Source organism: Rhinolophus sinicus, chromosome 17 (genome assembly GCF_057876585.1).
Source record: "Rhinolophus sinicus isolate RSI-liver-muscle chromosome 17, RSI-T2T, whole genome shotgun sequence".
Taxonomy (NCBI): Eukaryota; Metazoa; Chordata; class Mammalia; order Chiroptera; family Rhinolophidae; genus Rhinolophus; species Rhinolophus sinicus.
In genome coordinates, this window is record NC_142517.1 from 179862860 (window position 1) to 179879580 (window position 16721).

At 32.5% G+C, this 16721-nt stretch overlaps 1 protein-coding gene across 2 annotated transcripts in view; it reads right to left on the bottom strand.

The window, feature by feature from the left end:
• Nucleotides 1-515: 515 nt before the first annotated feature.
• Nucleotides 516-16721, bottom strand: part of PGAP1 (post-GPI attachment to proteins inositol deacylase 1) — a 62199-nt gene continuing 45993 nt past the window's right edge. For both annotated transcript variants that reach the window (XM_019741321.3, XM_074339617.2), the window contains 11 exons: nt 16570-16636; nt 16037-16145; nt 13798-13836; nt 10272-10365; nt 7890-7980; nt 6913-7110; nt 5851-5986; nt 4154-4204; nt 3494-3681; nt 2199-2303; nt 516-792 (listed from right to left, as the gene is read on the bottom strand). In XM_019741321.3, the coding sequence (XP_019596880.1) occupies nt 654-792; nt 2199-2303; nt 3494-3681; nt 4154-4204; nt 5851-5986; nt 6913-7110; nt 7890-7980; nt 10272-10365; nt 13798-13836; nt 16037-16145; nt 16570-16636 (1217 nt within the window). In that variant the 3' untranslated portion in view covers nt 516-653. The remainder of the gene's footprint in view (nt 793-2198; nt 2304-3493; nt 3682-4153; nt 4205-5850; nt 5987-6912; nt 7111-7889; nt 7981-10271; nt 10366-13797; nt 13837-16036; nt 16146-16569; nt 16637-16721) is intronic.

The following is a 16721-nucleotide window of genomic DNA, read 5'->3' on the forward strand; positions in this document are numbered from 1 at the left end:
CAAGAAAATTTCATTAAGTTTTGAGTTTGAATTATGTTTCCATCCATCAGTCTTGCATTGGTCACCAAGAAAACATGTCTCCTTAGAATTAAAAGGTATATTTTCATAGATGTAAGAAAACAAAACATCTACTTTGTTCACTGTGGCTGCCAAAAGCTGAACAAAGACTCTTCGTGGTTACTTCATTTTTGAGAAACCAAACAGTTGTGAATTTCATTAATCTTTTAAGACTTATTTCTCAAATTATGTCCTGTAGCAAATATGAAGTAAACCACTTTTCAGAAGAACGTGTGATGACATGAGCAGAATGCTTGAGGTGAGATTACCAAAAATGCTTTCCATTTACTGAGTGTTTAGGAGAAGATCCATAGTATGGCCAATCAAGCAGACAGGCTGATATGCTAGTATCCTCCGAGACAGTGTCCACCGTATCCTTTTACTAATTTTTCAAAAATGACGAGTACACAGATGCCACACCACAATACAAAACCATGCTTCAACTACTTTCTTCAAGCATTACAAAACTAATTTTCTATTTTCAACATTGTAAAAATAGACTTGTCTTCTCCAAAGGACCTTGCTGGATCTGTGCATTCCCTCTTATTACTGACCCTAAAGACATAAATCATTTTTATCATTCATTAAATCCAATCTTACATAAAGTTGCATAACGCATGGAATAAAAGAGGAATGAAGACAAAGCATGGAACCCTGTATAAGTGTGTAGACCCAAAAGCAATCACACCAACAGCCAGAGGAAGTGGAAATTGTGAAGTAGTCTTCAATAATTTACTGTAAAGAGACAGAAAAATATACGTTATGTAAACTATGTTGTGAGCAAAAACAGAGTATGTTGATCTTTTATAGTTTTGAGAAAGTGTTCTAAGTGATTTTAGATAAAGCAATTTTTCATATAATTTAGCTGTCCATAATTTTTGAAGTGATCAAGATAAGCCACATTTTTGCTAGAAAAAAGAAAAACATTTCTCTAAAGAACCAGTTTTGTTTAGTCTTTCAAATATTCACAACAGAAAAAATACTCGTTGGACATTTCCTCAGCAATTCTACCTCTGGAAATCTAGCCTAACAAAAATAATCAATAATGTTTACTAAGACTTAGCTACAGAAATATTTAACCCTACTGATAATAGCAAAAAAAATCTTCAACCAAATAAAAAAGGAACCATCCTTAATTAAAACAGGAGCATATAAGACAAGACATTAAACATTTTTAAAAGAAAAATACAGATGGTCCCCGACTTACAATGGTTAGACTTACGATTTTTCAACTAGACGATGCGGTGAAAGCAATATGCATTCAGTAGAAATTATAATTCAAATTCTGAACTTTGATCTTTTCCCGGATAGTGCTATGTGGTAAGATACTCTCTTGTGGTGTTAGGCAGGAGCAGTGAGCTACAGCTCCATCAGCCATGCGATCACAAGGGTAAACAACTGATACTCTACAGCGTAGTATTATGCGCATTTTTGACTTAACGATATTTTCAATTTACATTGGGCTTATCAAGACGCAACCTTATGGTAAGTGAAGAAGTATCTGTACTATCAGAAAAGTCTATTACTTTTTTACGCTGAAAATAGAGAAACAAAGGCTAAGAAGGGTTAAGGAACTTTCCTAAGGACATACAGCTATTAAATGGCAAACCCGAGGTTTAAACCCCAGGGTGGCCTGATTCTAGATTATCTGCAAATATCTGCCAGAATCAACTGAAAAGGTTCTGAGAGCAAACAACCAGTCAATGAAGGTCAAGTTTTACTATGGAGAAATTTAAACATATACATAAGCAGACTAACACTATAATGAACCTCATGTACCCATCACCCAGCTTCAAAAACTATCAAGTCATGGCCAATCTTACTTTACCTATATTCCTATCCACTTCCACTCCTCTATATTTCTTGGAAACAAATCTTAGACATCATACTTTTAAGGGTTAACTTTTTAAAGAAAAAAACATTATATCCTGATAAGTAAAACACATAATTAAGAAAGTAAAGAAAATATATTTTCATATAAATTATATTTACATATAAACCATAGCTAATACTATAGTTTTACCTTTAGGAATAGTCAAAGTAATTAGGAATAAACAGCATGCGTCAGACATTTAAAAAAAAAAAAATGGTGATAAAGACCAGGAATAGATGTGAGAAAAAGAAAGACTAAACTACTATACCTTGATTTTATTGAAACAGTGTAAGTATTTCCAAGAATTGCCATAGTTGGAATAAGGATAAATGCCAAAGGTTTACATGGATCAGGATTAAGTTTAAAGTAATACCTATATCAAAGAGAAAAAAATAAAATGTAAATCAACAAAGCACACTTGATAATTTTAAATTATCAGAATCAACCATATTAAATAAATTTCAAAACATTCTAGTAGCAATATGGATATAAGAGAACCCTAAACAGCTCATAAAATCTGATAATTTGGCTCTAGATCATCTTTATACCCAAGTTTTATGTGGAAAATTCTGTTCAGAAACTACTAAACAAAATTAATATTCACTCTGAAAGCCCTTCCTTTTTATACAACAAATTATTTAAAATATATTAAGGCTCCTCTATTTAAAAAAAGATAAAAAATAAAGGTTTTTAGTAATAGTTCCTTATCTTTTTAAAAACCCAAATTCTCATCTCTTCCATTTATTGACAGTGAAACATCTATAGCCTTTGATGAATCATAAATTTGTGCTCCCAAATCTGTGAACAAAAATCTGGGTCTTAAAATGAAGGACAAGAGAAGGATATTAACATCTGGTAAACTATGATTTAACTTATCACACTTATTTTGGTTCTGCCAACTTGTCAAAAAAAAAAAAATACTTCTAGTATTTAGATAACCTAAAAGTTTTATATCATTTCTGAAAACTATATTTGAGTAGGGGTTCAATTATTACTTGGATGAGGTAGTTTATTTTTTAAACAAAATTTATCAATAACTAAATATTCTAGAAATAGGAGGGCCTTTTCAGACTCTCATTTAACCTTATTAGGTAGCAAAGCAAATGACGGTTTTCAGTAGTAAGATAGCTGATCATTTATTTTAGTTAACTGTACGGGGGCACATTAGAAAAGTACACACTTCTTTCATTATTTCTAATATTTTTAAATGGGAGCATTTTTCTTTCCCCCAAATTTTAAACAACATAAAATAGATCATGAATTGAAAAATACATAAAACACAAGCATTATGAATACCTTAATACAACAAAATAAAACACATTTTCACATATGTCTAGATCAAAGGTTAAAGTGACAATTCCCTCTTTTGGCGGAAGTTTATTTTTCCAAAGTTATATTCTCATGCAAGGGAGAAAATGTGAATGTACTGAAAATAAATGTCAGGTGATATGTAGCTTCCTGTCCTTGAGGAAGTTGTATGAGCCATAAGGAATCTAGCAAGTCACTACTTATAGACATTATTGTTTGAACCGCATAAGTTTTCAATATAAAACTAAAACGAACCTAAGATTCTTTAACCAATAAATTAAAGATGGCATGCTGAGTAATACAATCCACGTTAATAAGTTAATCACTGTGCTGTGCATGCGAAGACTATCTTCAGCATCATTGGCAGATAAACGAAGATGGTGTTCCTTAGAGTCTTTGTGGTGATTGGATTTTTTTTCACTTCTTCTAGAGTGTTTGGGATTCTATAAAGCAAGAAAGTAAAAATATTGAGGCATTAAGTAAAATGTAAATTTATTATTGTATTTAGAATCATATTCAATTACTTAACAGCTAAAGAAACACATCTTTCCACTAGGAAACTGATAAAAAAAAAATACTGAAATTACCTTGTTTTAAAGTGGTTATCAGTTATAAAACTTTTATGCCTTTGACTTGCTATTTCCACTGCTGACAGTATATCCTCTAAGTAATTACTTAAAATAAAATTTAAAATATAGTGTGTAATAGCAAAAATGACATAAGTACTGACAAAGATCAAATTAAACTCAGACGATCTATTGTAATATTCATTAGGTTCACTTTCCTTAAAATTACTTAAAGTCATAAAACCTTTTAAACACTGTAAAATGCCAATTTTTTTAAAAAAAAAAACTTTACAATTTTCCCATGTTCTTTCCTATTAAAGTGATGTAGAGCTTTGAAAATAAAACTTACCACAGTTTGGCTATTTTTAAAAGTTGTTAGGCTGGCTTGCAGATGAACAATCTAGGAAAAAGAAATGACTGTTTAATTTTATTTTGAAACAAAAACCACCCATTTTTATTAAAATTGAGAAGCATTCAAATTTAAATTTTTTAAAAATCTAAATAAGAAAAAATTCATTTAAACACTGGCAAATATTCTTTTAGAAAAAATGTATAATTGGGGCTACCAGATGGCTCAGTTGGTTAGAGCACAAACTCTGAACAACAGGGTTGCCAGTTCGATTTGCACATGGGCCAATGAGCTGCACCTTCCACAACTAGATTGAAGGACAATGACTTGGAGCTGATGGGCCCTGGAGAAACACACTGTTCCCCAATATTCCTCCCCCCAAAAAAAGATAGTCACTTAATTCTTAAAAAAAAAAAAAAAAAAAGGAATTACATTAAATATATATATAATAACGACACATGCTTACTATCATGGATTAAAAAACAGAAAAAAATACAAATTTCTAGAGTATGTTGGGGCCAGGATATACTGTGATACCCTTTACATTCTGGATCATGTAAATGATGCTCTGAATGATGCTTTGCTATAGTGTCTTGTGAGTAAAAAATTTGATTATATACAGCATAGTATAAAGGGTAACATGTTTTATATATTCTAAATCTTTGAAAATCTAAACTCAATTATATATGGTGGTGAAATGTTTTCAAGAACCGGAGAAAGTAAGTTTAATTTATTATTAGGTTTGCTTAAGTATTTGAGAAAGTTTTGCTTACTGGGTCAGTTGTTTGAAATACTCAATTAAAAAACTAAAGATATTATATTTATAAATCAAAGTAGCTCTACATAGTTTATTTCTGATGGATATAAATTTCCTTTGGAAAATCAAAAATAATCTACTGGGGTGCCAAAAAAAATGTATATACATGACTTGCATTCATCTTTTGTTATCGGTATATATTGAGAATTACAATTTTAATAGTTTTTTTCCTTTCTTAAAATGTGTATAAATTTTTTTGGCACCCTCCGTATAACATGCCATGTATTAGTGTTAAAAGCGGATGCAAATAAACCTTTGTTTAAAAAAGAAACAAAATATTATCCATTCTGGTGTCAACTATCTCTGCATAAGACTAATGTGGAAACTATGCAGTGTATGACCTCTATTTTCCTGCCAAGCTGTCAGCCTTCTTAGAAGTGTTTTTCACTTCCTCAGTAAAATTATCAGCCTAATTATTTCTATCATTGTCTTCTGATTCTTCAGCAACATATGTAACATTTTGCATTATCTCAGCATGACTGATAGTTTGATCTTACTGATAGAACTTTGTGTTTGGTCTATTACCCATGTACAAAGGAAGGTGTGAAAAAAATTGCTCTAGTAAAATGTTTTTTAAAAAGTTTAACATCAGAAAAATTAACATTACTTGCAAGAGCAAGAAACAATTTGAAACATTATATCTTCTCCCCTCCCTTTTTTTAAACAAACTAACCCAATTTAGACTAATAATTTCAGTTCTACAGTTAACTTTATATTTTAAATAACTAAGATGTTTAAAAAAAACACGTTTACACTTAACCCTGTTATATAACAGAGGTTACTGCTGTGGTAATTAAAATTTTTATTAACAACACCTACAGGAAATCCTATGCCTGCTGATGCAAAGCCCAGCCATTCTGACTTTATTGATCTGACATACCTTAAACACATAGTAAAGATAAGTAAGAAGTATGGCAAATGCTCCACAAGTTGCCCAACTAACTATAATCAAAACAACTGTGAAAAAGGGCAAGTCTGGTGATATCATCTTGATATCTTTAGGAAGTTCAGAGGGCCTGGAAAAACAAGAATAAAACTCTTAATAGTTATTTAAAGTCACATGTAAGAAGAATACAACACAGTATTCTACCAGGCTTTTCTGTTTATTAATATGAAAGCAGCATAAGGTAAACAGCAAGGTATTTTTTAATGGCAAGGGTAACATGTATTTGATTATAAATTCTGTTTACGCTGTGATAGCTCCTCTTCCATTTAGATACGCTATGGCTGATATTTATACTAAGAAAAAAACGTTGCTAAAGATAATCATTAATTATAGTCCCCCGTGCCATACATTTCCAGTCTTGATAGGTGGAGGAACAGTTTTCTATTTCTTAGTCTCGAGATCACTCAGACATGTGATGGTGTCCAAAGCACCTCAGAAGAGTGGAGAAAGAAGTATCACACCATAAGCCCCTCTGTGACAGTAAATCACATAACACGTTTGGTGAGGAGTGGGAAAGGAAACTACATCAGTGGTTTACCAGAAAAGTCTACCAGTAACTTCCAACTATGTCTTCAGGCCTGTAATAAAACCATAGGCAATGCTTTGGAGCTCTTATACATTTCATCTAATCTGGTCCTAAATATCTTAATTGGAGCCTCCTGCTCTCAGGTGACTGAAAATCAACATAATAAAAGCAGTGCCATAGAAACATTTCCTCCTTAGAAAGATTTGTAACAGCGAAATTTACAAATATGAGTATAATCTGCCTAACTTTTTTGATTAACTCGAGCACTAACGTCAAAATCAAAGGTAGCATTTAATTTGCAATAAATGATCTTTGACAATGACATAACTTTCAACACCAACCCATGTTTTGCTAGTTATACATCTTTCTTTAGAAATTATAGTTTAGTGAAAGCAAATTAATTTTAAGGTTCGCCATCAGAATATAATTTTTTTCTTAATTAAGAGCAATGAGAAAGCTTTAATCTTTACCTTTTCAAAGCTAGCCACAATGAAGAAAGGAGTCTCACAGATGCAGAAGAAAGTAGGCCACCCCAGTAGGCAGTACATGTTCCAAACAGAAAGAGAATCAAGGACACAAGGGGGAAACACATACTCTGACTAGTTAAAACGATGGCATCTAATTCTGGTAGTAATAACACATCCCATAATTCTTTAAACCATTTATACCTGTGAATAAAAGAAAATATATAATAAAAAACAATTTAAAAAATCAACAACTGCCATTCAAGGATTTAGTATCTGAGGTGTATGACCATTCACTAGAGTCCCCAAAGGACGATGACACACAGTTTGTAACTACACTGAAAAACAAATTTTAATTCCTTGTATGGAACAAGTCCTTTATCTTCCAAGTAAGTCTACTGATCTTCAAAATTTGAGTCCTGAGTCTCAATGTAGCTTTACTGCTCTCTACTGATTCTTGTAAAGACAGAATAAGTGGTCTTTTTAAGTTAGAAAGCTAAAACCTAGCTGTAATGACAGAAGAAGAGATCTAAGTAATGGTTCTTAAGCAAAAAACAGAATGTGAATAAATTAAGAATGGAAAGTTAAGTTGGGTAGAGAGATCTGAAATACACTTTGTATGGGAAGTAAGAAAAAGTAATCTGAGGCACTGTTTCATCGACATCCTACACTGGTTGTGTTCTGGGATCCTCAAAGATCATGAACCATATATATCCCTCTACAAATGTTAAAGGCCTGGTATATTTACAGTCTAAATTTAGATTAATACGTACAATAAGTTAAATGGTTACTTTGGAAATAGTTATACTACTGAAGTAAATGTTCATATACTCATTAGGCCTTTGTCTAAGAGAAAAATCTCATTTAATAAAACAAGTCAATTGCCGTATTTGTGTGAAAATTTATATTCCATTATGGAGACAAACATAATGTTTTATATACAATACAAAATTAAAATCATTATCACAGATAATAAAACTTACCCCAACAGAAACTTAATCATAATTACAAAAGGATCAACTTTGTATGGTTTGGCTTCTTTATCCAATATAGTAGCATATTCTAAGCAATGACCTGGTGGATTAAAAATAAATCATATGTAGCACAGAATTCAGTCATTAAGTATAAAACATATTATACCCTGCCCTGTCTGTAAGAGCAGCACATTCCATGTCAGATAAAGCAAGGGTCTTCATTACTATCACAGAAATTCTCTTCAAAAGACTAAAAATTACTGGAATTCAATGGTTCCCACATAAGAGTATATATACAAATTTTGGAAGCTCTGGCTGGGGTTTCAACATCTGTATTTTCACAAAGCTCCACGGACAATTTTTTTTTTTTTAATACTTTACTGCGATACAATTTGCATACCACACAATTCATCCATTTTAAATGTATGCTATTCCGTGGTTTTAGTATATTTACAGAGTCATGCATCCATCACCACAGTTCATCTTAGAATATTTTCATGACTCTCCAAAAAAACGTTCCCCTTAACTGTCACCTCCAATGCCTCCCCAATCCTAGGCAAACACTAATCTAGTTTCTTTCTCCGTAGATTGGCCTATAAGGAACATTTCATATAAATGGAATCATACAGTATGTGGTCCTTTGTTATTGGCTTCTTTCACTTAGCACATTTCCAAGAGTCATCCATGTTGCAGCATGTAGCAACACGTTTTATTTATCCGTTCATCAGCTGATGGACATTTGGGCTGCTTCCACTTTGAGGCTGTCATGAATAGTGCTCCTGAGAACATCTGCGGATGAGTTGAGTGTGGGTGTATGTTTGCCTCTCTCTTGGGTATATACGTACCTAGGGGTGGAGTTGCTGAGTCATATGTTAACTGTTTAACCATCTGAGGAACTGCCAGACTGCTTTCCAAAGCAGCGATACAGTTTTACATTCCCACCAGCAGTGTATGAAGGTGCCAATTTCTCCACCTCCTCACTAACACTTGTAATTGTCTGTCCTTTTTATTTAGTCATTTTACTGAGTATGACCCATGGTGATTTTGGATAAGCATCCTTCGTTCAGAATTACTTGTTTAATTGATGTGAGACATAATCCCGGACTTACATCCTCTAAATGAACCAATATCATAATCTCTGGGGTCTCTATGGACTACCTGGATATAAATTCTGTATGTTTGAGAATCAGTTATCAGGTCACTTGAAAGTAAGGAGAATGAAATATCTCTTTCAAACTTTCAAAACAAGATATTTATATTCAAGTATAGTTGATGTCATACTGCCAAAATAATCTCTTAATTACAAGGCTGGATCTGGGCAGAGCATACTGAATGTTTTTTCCTTCTTCATGGAATATAAATTAAATCAGGTTAAAATAAACACTAAAGGCAGACCTGAAATTGTAAAAAGTCATTGAAAAGGAATTAGCAGCTGTAAAAGGAATTGGCAAGATGGAAATGACGGAAGGGATTTTGGGATTGCTTTTATATATCTTGGCCCTATTCTCTTTTCCTATCTCTTGCCTCCCTTGATTACTATCCAAGCCCAACAAGTGTGTAAGGACCTTACATCCTGGGAAACTACTAACTGCCATTCTCTATAGAGGGTTTGATCAAATATACTATTTATTCTATATTTGCCTCTCCAGATCTATTCTCCACCCTTTACTTTGCTCTGAATTGGGGGAGGCTGAGTTTTACACACAAGCTTCTAGTTAGGTTCAGCGAATGAGGGCCACTGGCAGATAGGATAATGGGTGGAAATAAGGTTAGTGTATTTCTTTTCCCACCTTTTCCCCTGTTGAGCCACAGGCTGGCTGTGGCCACAGCGGTACCCAAGGCAGCAGCTGCGTTAATGCTGTCCTCTCCGACAGTTCGAGGTTTGCTCCCTCCCTTGCCCTGTACCTAGGAGTATTAGAGGCCTCTGTTGTTAATCTGGCACTTCATCATTTCTTGTTGGTTTTCCTTAACCCTACACAAACCTTTGAAATAGTCCCTTCACCAGAATCTCAGTTATTCCATTCAGTGTGCCAGGACCTAACTGATACAGCCCAAGTATCACACTGAATAACTACTATGTGCTTGGCACTGTGTTAGGTACAGGGATCAGAGGGAGAACACGATCTCTATCAGTGAGCCTCTACCTATTAAGAGGTCCTCCAAATACAGGGAAGACACTTCAGGCACAAGGATAGAAAATGGAGAAAGCAAGTAAGGAATTTTCTTGGGGATCTCTTAAAACTTAGAAGATCTCAAATCCCTGTAAACTTGAGAGAGATGGGCTATAAATTTTCAAGAAATTGATGTGTCTTCCTTAGCCACAGGAAGGATAAAAATGTAGTAACGGAGCACAGAGGAAGGAAGGGAGGGAGGAGGGAATAACATTCTTACCTGTTGAGAAGAGAGAGTATAACTGTCCTCCATAAGCAAGAAGAATGCTAGATATCACATAAGCAGGAAGAGCTCCACCATGAAATCTAACTACCTAGAAAACAGGCAAAGCAATGGGCAACTTCGGAACAGTCATGGTAATGCAATCTATGTACTGTCACATAAAATAAAAATGTCATTCTTCACTTTGTATCTTTCATGACGTGGCCACAAAGGTATTTCTAGTAATGGGTATCAAAAATCTGTGTAAAAATAAATGTTAAGAGTATAAGCATATTAGAAACATGGTATCTGAATTTTTCATTAAAGGCTCCTAAGGAGAATATATAATTGAGTAACAAGTGCTACAAACTTTTTTACAATGCACATTTAGTGAGCATTTAATATGTTCTACACATAACAAACATCTTAAATATGCATTATCTCATGCTCTCCTCCCAAAAACGTTTGAGGTAGTTTTTATCCCTATTTTACAGATGAAATTCAGGCACAGGGAACCAAAGTAACTTGCACAGTTAAAAATACAATACACAGGCAAGTTATTTACTTGTTACCTCTCTGTGTCCTCATTAGTAAAATGGGGACAATAGTACTTACCTTATAGGTGGTTTTAAGGATTAAACATGTTCATTTGTATAAAGCACTTAGAATATTAACGTGAACATGATAAGCTAGCAGAAAACATAAGCTGCTATTATTAAACTTCTATGTCCGCCACTGTCTTTGGAAATCTTGTGGAATGGGATTTAACTCAGACCCTAAGTTCATAATCATTATGTCATAGTGCCTCAAATCACTCTATCAGCTGATCCAATCTCTGTAAAAAACATACATGTAACAAAAATAAAGTGTTAAGTTTTTGTTTCAATAATAAAGTTTTAAAAGAAAATTTAAAGCATGTTCTCTATTCACAGAATTTTTTAGAAAATGTATAGATTCCCTTGGAAATTTGATAAAAGCTATGGAAATGGATGCTTACACATAATGCTATGTAAATTGTCAGCAAATTCAAGGTCGTCTGGAACCTCCTCTGCGGATATCCAGGTTAAAAGAGATAAGAAAGCCTCAAAAAACTTATAGTCTATATTCATGATTTATAGTTTATAGCTTTGAGTGGAGACTGGAGCAAAATAGAAAAGATCATTTTTCTACCTATTTCTAAATGATACTCATTGCCTGCTAATGACATGCTAAGAAATATACATCATACGTTAGTTACTAAGAGTATGAAAGGCAAGTTAAGCAGCATAGCAGGCTCTAAGGCAGACTCCTCGGTTTAGAGTCCAGTCTTGTCTCTCACTAGCTTTGTGTCCTTGGGTAAAGTACTTTACCGCTCCTTCTCTCTATGCCTGTATCAGTAAAATGAATATAAGTAGCACTTCATAGGGAGTCTGAGGCTAAAATGTGTTCCTTTTGTGCAACACATCTGGAATAGTAACCGGCAAAGGGAGGAGATCAGAAAATATTCGCTGCTATTATTAACTTTTAATGCCTTCATTGTCTTTAGAACTCTTATAAGAGGTCCTACACAGAAAAATTTCTTTATAACGACTGAGTGTCATTGTTACAAATGTTAAGGGTTATACTGGGCCATAGAATCAACAATCATAAAGTGATCTCCATGGATCAAACCATAGACACGCTTCATTTAGTTTTGTATTTGGCACAGTATTTCTTTACGTTTTTGAATTAGATGCCAACGTTGAAAAATTAAAAGTTTAAAAATCCAGATTTCCAGTGTCTCTTAAAATTGAAAGATTTGGCAACATTGGACTTCATTCCTACATAGAAATTATTTATTAGGGATTATGTATTCTCTTGAGAAAGTACTTTTCAGCTTATTTTTTGCCCTCTTTCTCATAAAAGTAGACTAAAGAATATGTAAATATATTTTCCTACCCTTTTTCTGAAAAAAAATTAATTTTATGAAAAATTTTCTAATTAAATACTAAAGATTCTCCCAAGTGGTTCCTTTTTATTCTTCTTCCCAGCTTTCTTTGAATGAATCAGCGATGCTGAAAATATGTATTATTTTTTAAAGATAAGTAAGATATATTATACAACTTCATTTCATTCTCATACTGTTCTCAAGCTAAATTTGTAAGCAAACATAAAGGAAGAACATCTTACGTCTTTTCAATAATTTGAGAACCTAATTACCATAAATCCTTTGATATTTAGAAAAGTACCCATCTCTGATTCTGTAATACCCACACATCCTCATTTTTTAGAAAAATGTCTAAACAAGAATATTAACCTGTCCTTTTTTGATGCACATATAATTATGCTTGACTATAGAGTATCGAGCTAACTAGATTCATCTTGTCACTAATCTGAATTATGAGGCACAAGGATGATATAAGAGAGTATGTTATATCCTCAGCTAACACCATCATAAACAGTAAAATGCCTTTTGGTCATACTAAAAAGGACAGCATGAATTCTTCCCCTATATTCCAAGAGATCACCTTTCTTAATAATTGTCCCTTAATGCTTTACCTGTAACTCTCCACGATGCTATTTTCCAACTTGTATTAACATGTAATCTTCTCTTTCTAATGGAGCATAAAATTTTTATACATTAACTTAGAATTTTCTAAGGTTCACAAATTTAATAATAATCACAATCCAGTTCTGATCAGGTTGTTGTGAGGACCAAATGAGATAATGCATATTTAAAAAGTTTCTAATTTAATTCTGATTAGTGAGTTTTATTATAATTGTAGAATTAAATGACTAAATTAAAAATATTCTGCTATGCTGGGACTGCAAAACACAAAAAATAAAGTGAAAGTAAAAAAAAAAGGCACAATAAAAAAAATAAGTAAATTTTAAACCTGTATTTCTTTGACTAATCAGTATTATCTATTTATGTCCTGGCTATACAATTCTGAAAATTACAGTGATGTTTAATATAATAGCAATTAAACTATTTTTAGTTTAATTGCTATTAAATTATTTTAGCTTAAATTATTTTTGTAACACAATTTACCTATGAATTATAGAAAGATACTCCTCAAATCAATTTAAACTATTTCAACACGTTTATTTTTAATATAATTCACTTTTACCTTTTACAAATTGAGTACGCACAAAATAAAAAGTTCTTTGAAAATGTTCATTTATATGACAGAGCCTACAGATTTATTGGACTATGAATTATAGTATAGTATAAGCAACATGAAATCTTAATACGACATTCATTTAGCCAAAAACTATTAACTTGTTTGAGAATCAGAAATCAGCTCTCATTTCTAGGAAGTATCAAACATGAAAGCATCTCCTTAAAGTTGGCCAACTAAGGCCTGTGTGACAAGAATGATTTTTAGATTTTATTAAAGTGGAAGAAAGAAGAAAAAAGGAGAAAGAAAAAGAAAGAAGCTGCAGTAGTGCAGGCAGCAGCAAGAGAACATAGGTGGTCTGCTAAAATATTTATAATCTGGCCCTTCACAGAAAAAGTTTGCAACCCCTGCCTTACAGTATCTATTCACAAGGCAATAAATAATCAAACAGGAGTGTCTCTTACCTGCCCAAGGATTTCTGAAAAGGAAGTCTTCACTGTCACCTAGTTTAGAACAATCATTTTAAAAAAGGTTATTTTTCCTAAACTCCTCTAGTTCATTTTTTATTAAATTGAGCACTTCTATACACCTCTAAGCATAATCATTAATATTTAATAATAAACCTCAAGGCACTCAAGATCTCAAAAGAATCCAGAGGGTAAGGGGGGTGGGGGGTGGGGGGTGGGAGATGAGGGTAAGGGGGATCGAATATATGGTGATGGAAGGAGAACTGACTCTGGGTGATGAACACACAATGGGACTTATAGATGATGTAATACAGAATTGTACACCTGAAATCTATGTAATTTTACTAACAATTGTCACCCCAATAAATTTAATAAAATTAAAAAAGAATCCACTGAACCATCAAAATACAATTAATTTGTATCAAGTGTAATTATACTGTCTAGTATGTTTTCCCATACTCTAAGTCTTTAACAAGTGGATGAATACTACAGAATATATGGTAACCCTTTACTAACTAAAATATTTAATTAACCTGAATAACTTATTACCAGATCACATAAGCTAAAGAATATATTGAAGAAAAGAAAAAAGAATTTATTGAATGATTGAGCCCAGAAGTTATATATGTTTGTTGAAAAATTAAGCACAAAGTAATCAACCTATTATTTAACTAGTACTTTAAAGTCTCAAACCCAACATTAAATAGAGGTAAGCTTCTGAGTAAATTTTATAAAATTAGTTTCACATGTTACATGACCAAAACACATAGTACATTTAGTAAAATTTAAGCCAAAAAAATATTTTGAAAAGAAATTCATCATTAATTATGTCTAGCATAAATATACTTTCTTTGATATTAGGAAGTCTGGGAAAAGGAAATAGATCTTTCATAGGAAGGTTATAAAATGACTATATTTTGTCAAAAAAATAGACTTTTTGAAAATATAAAGTATTTGTAAAAACATGAATATTTTGAGAATATGCAGTATTTGGAGCCAAATTATTAACACAATTCTTACTATATCTGTAATATTAGAAATCTGAAGGTACAAGTTAAAAACAACTACAGCCCTGCAAAATCTTTCAATGTTGGAAACAGAAAGCAAGACATCAAAACATTAATAAATTCCACAAAATCTAAAATAACTCCTAATATTATTCCAATTAAAAATTGGTTGTAGGAACATATTCTACTCATTTGACCTACCAATCCTAGTTCACCCGAAGAAAGTTAGTTCTAATGAAGAATCCAAATATTTAAGTTTGGTTTAAAGTGGCTGAGTAGAAATAAGATACTTCACATAAACCAGAAACCTGTGATGTCACCACAAATGTGTACTTCAACCACTTAAATCTGGAATCCTTAGAACCCAGGCAAGCTCTAATACAGAAAGGAACTTCTTTAGTTCATGAGCCCGTAAGTAAATAAAATGTTACTCTCAAGTCTATTTCCCTTCTCTTAGCACAGAGATCCATGTGATTGTAACACAAATACAACAGGCACTAAATTGTACATATTAATGACTAACCGAGCTTAATATAATCAGTAAAAAGGAAAGAAGCTCCTTAAGCTTATCCAGTAGAGCTGGAAACCAATATACATCATATTGACTACTAAATTTAAGCCACATAAGCTGGTTTCATGATGTTCTTCAACTTATAAAGGATTCTGGACTTTGGACTTCCAAATTGAAAAGGTTAATCTACAGTCTCAATTTTTATTTCATTTTCTATTACTTATTAAGATGTATAATTTCAGTGGCCAGGTAAGAAAATACGGAGGTATTAGCCTCAGGTATATGATGATGTGGAAGTAGACAAAATGGAGAATATTTAAAGCAATATAAATGCCTATTTCTTTTTTATAAAAATGTCTATTTCTAATATTTATTGCCTTCCACATCATCATATACCTGAGTCTAATACCATGTTGCCCCGAAAATAAGACCTAGCCGGACCATCAGCTCTAATGTGTCTTTTGGAGCAAAAATTATAATATCCGATCTTATATTATATTATATTATATTATATTATATTATATTATATTAAATTATGTAAGATCCAGTCTTACATTATATTAAAATAAGACCGGGTCTTATATTAATTTTTGCTCTAAAAGACGTGTTAGAACTGATAGTCTGGCTAGGTCTTATTTTCGGGGAAACACGGTATAAAAATATACTTCCAGTTTATTCTATAACTAAATCTTAAAAATTAAGCAAACATACAGCTTACCTCATACTGACAGTCTGATGATGTGTACATTTTTAATAATGCTACATGGCTGTCATTTTCTGGTTGAGCAATATGGAGTTTCACAGAAATTTCTGTAGAAGATGGAACCCTGAAAAGAACGTAAATATCAATTCTCAGATACAAAATGCTGTTAAATCACCATGGCTAAGTCAATCCTCAGCACAACCCAATGCAATAATGTAGAGGATGCTAGATGTCAAACCCATTATGGATGGGCACTCTCAGTCATATCACCGTTGTCTAATGCTCCCTCTAGGACACAGAAGTTGAGGAGAGGGTCGGAAAAGGTTCATGTTCCAGGCAATTCAGGTTTAAATTCTACATCATTTAAATAAGAATACTATATATTATCTTATGATAAGTTATCTTATGGGCACAATACTACATAAAGGATACCTGTTTTACTAACAGGCACTGTAACAATTTCACTATGATTTAAATAAACAAACTAAGTAGAATACATATTATTCAAAAAACACAAAAGTTTAAGGTAAATTCTTTCATATACTTACTGTGCAATGGTTAGTGAATCTTCATAAGACCAGGGAATATGAAGTTTATAGATACTAGTTATTTCTTCTGTGAAAACATAAAGGAAATACATTATTACTAATCTTATGTCACACTAAATGTTATATAAGCTACTATAATGTATAACTACTTA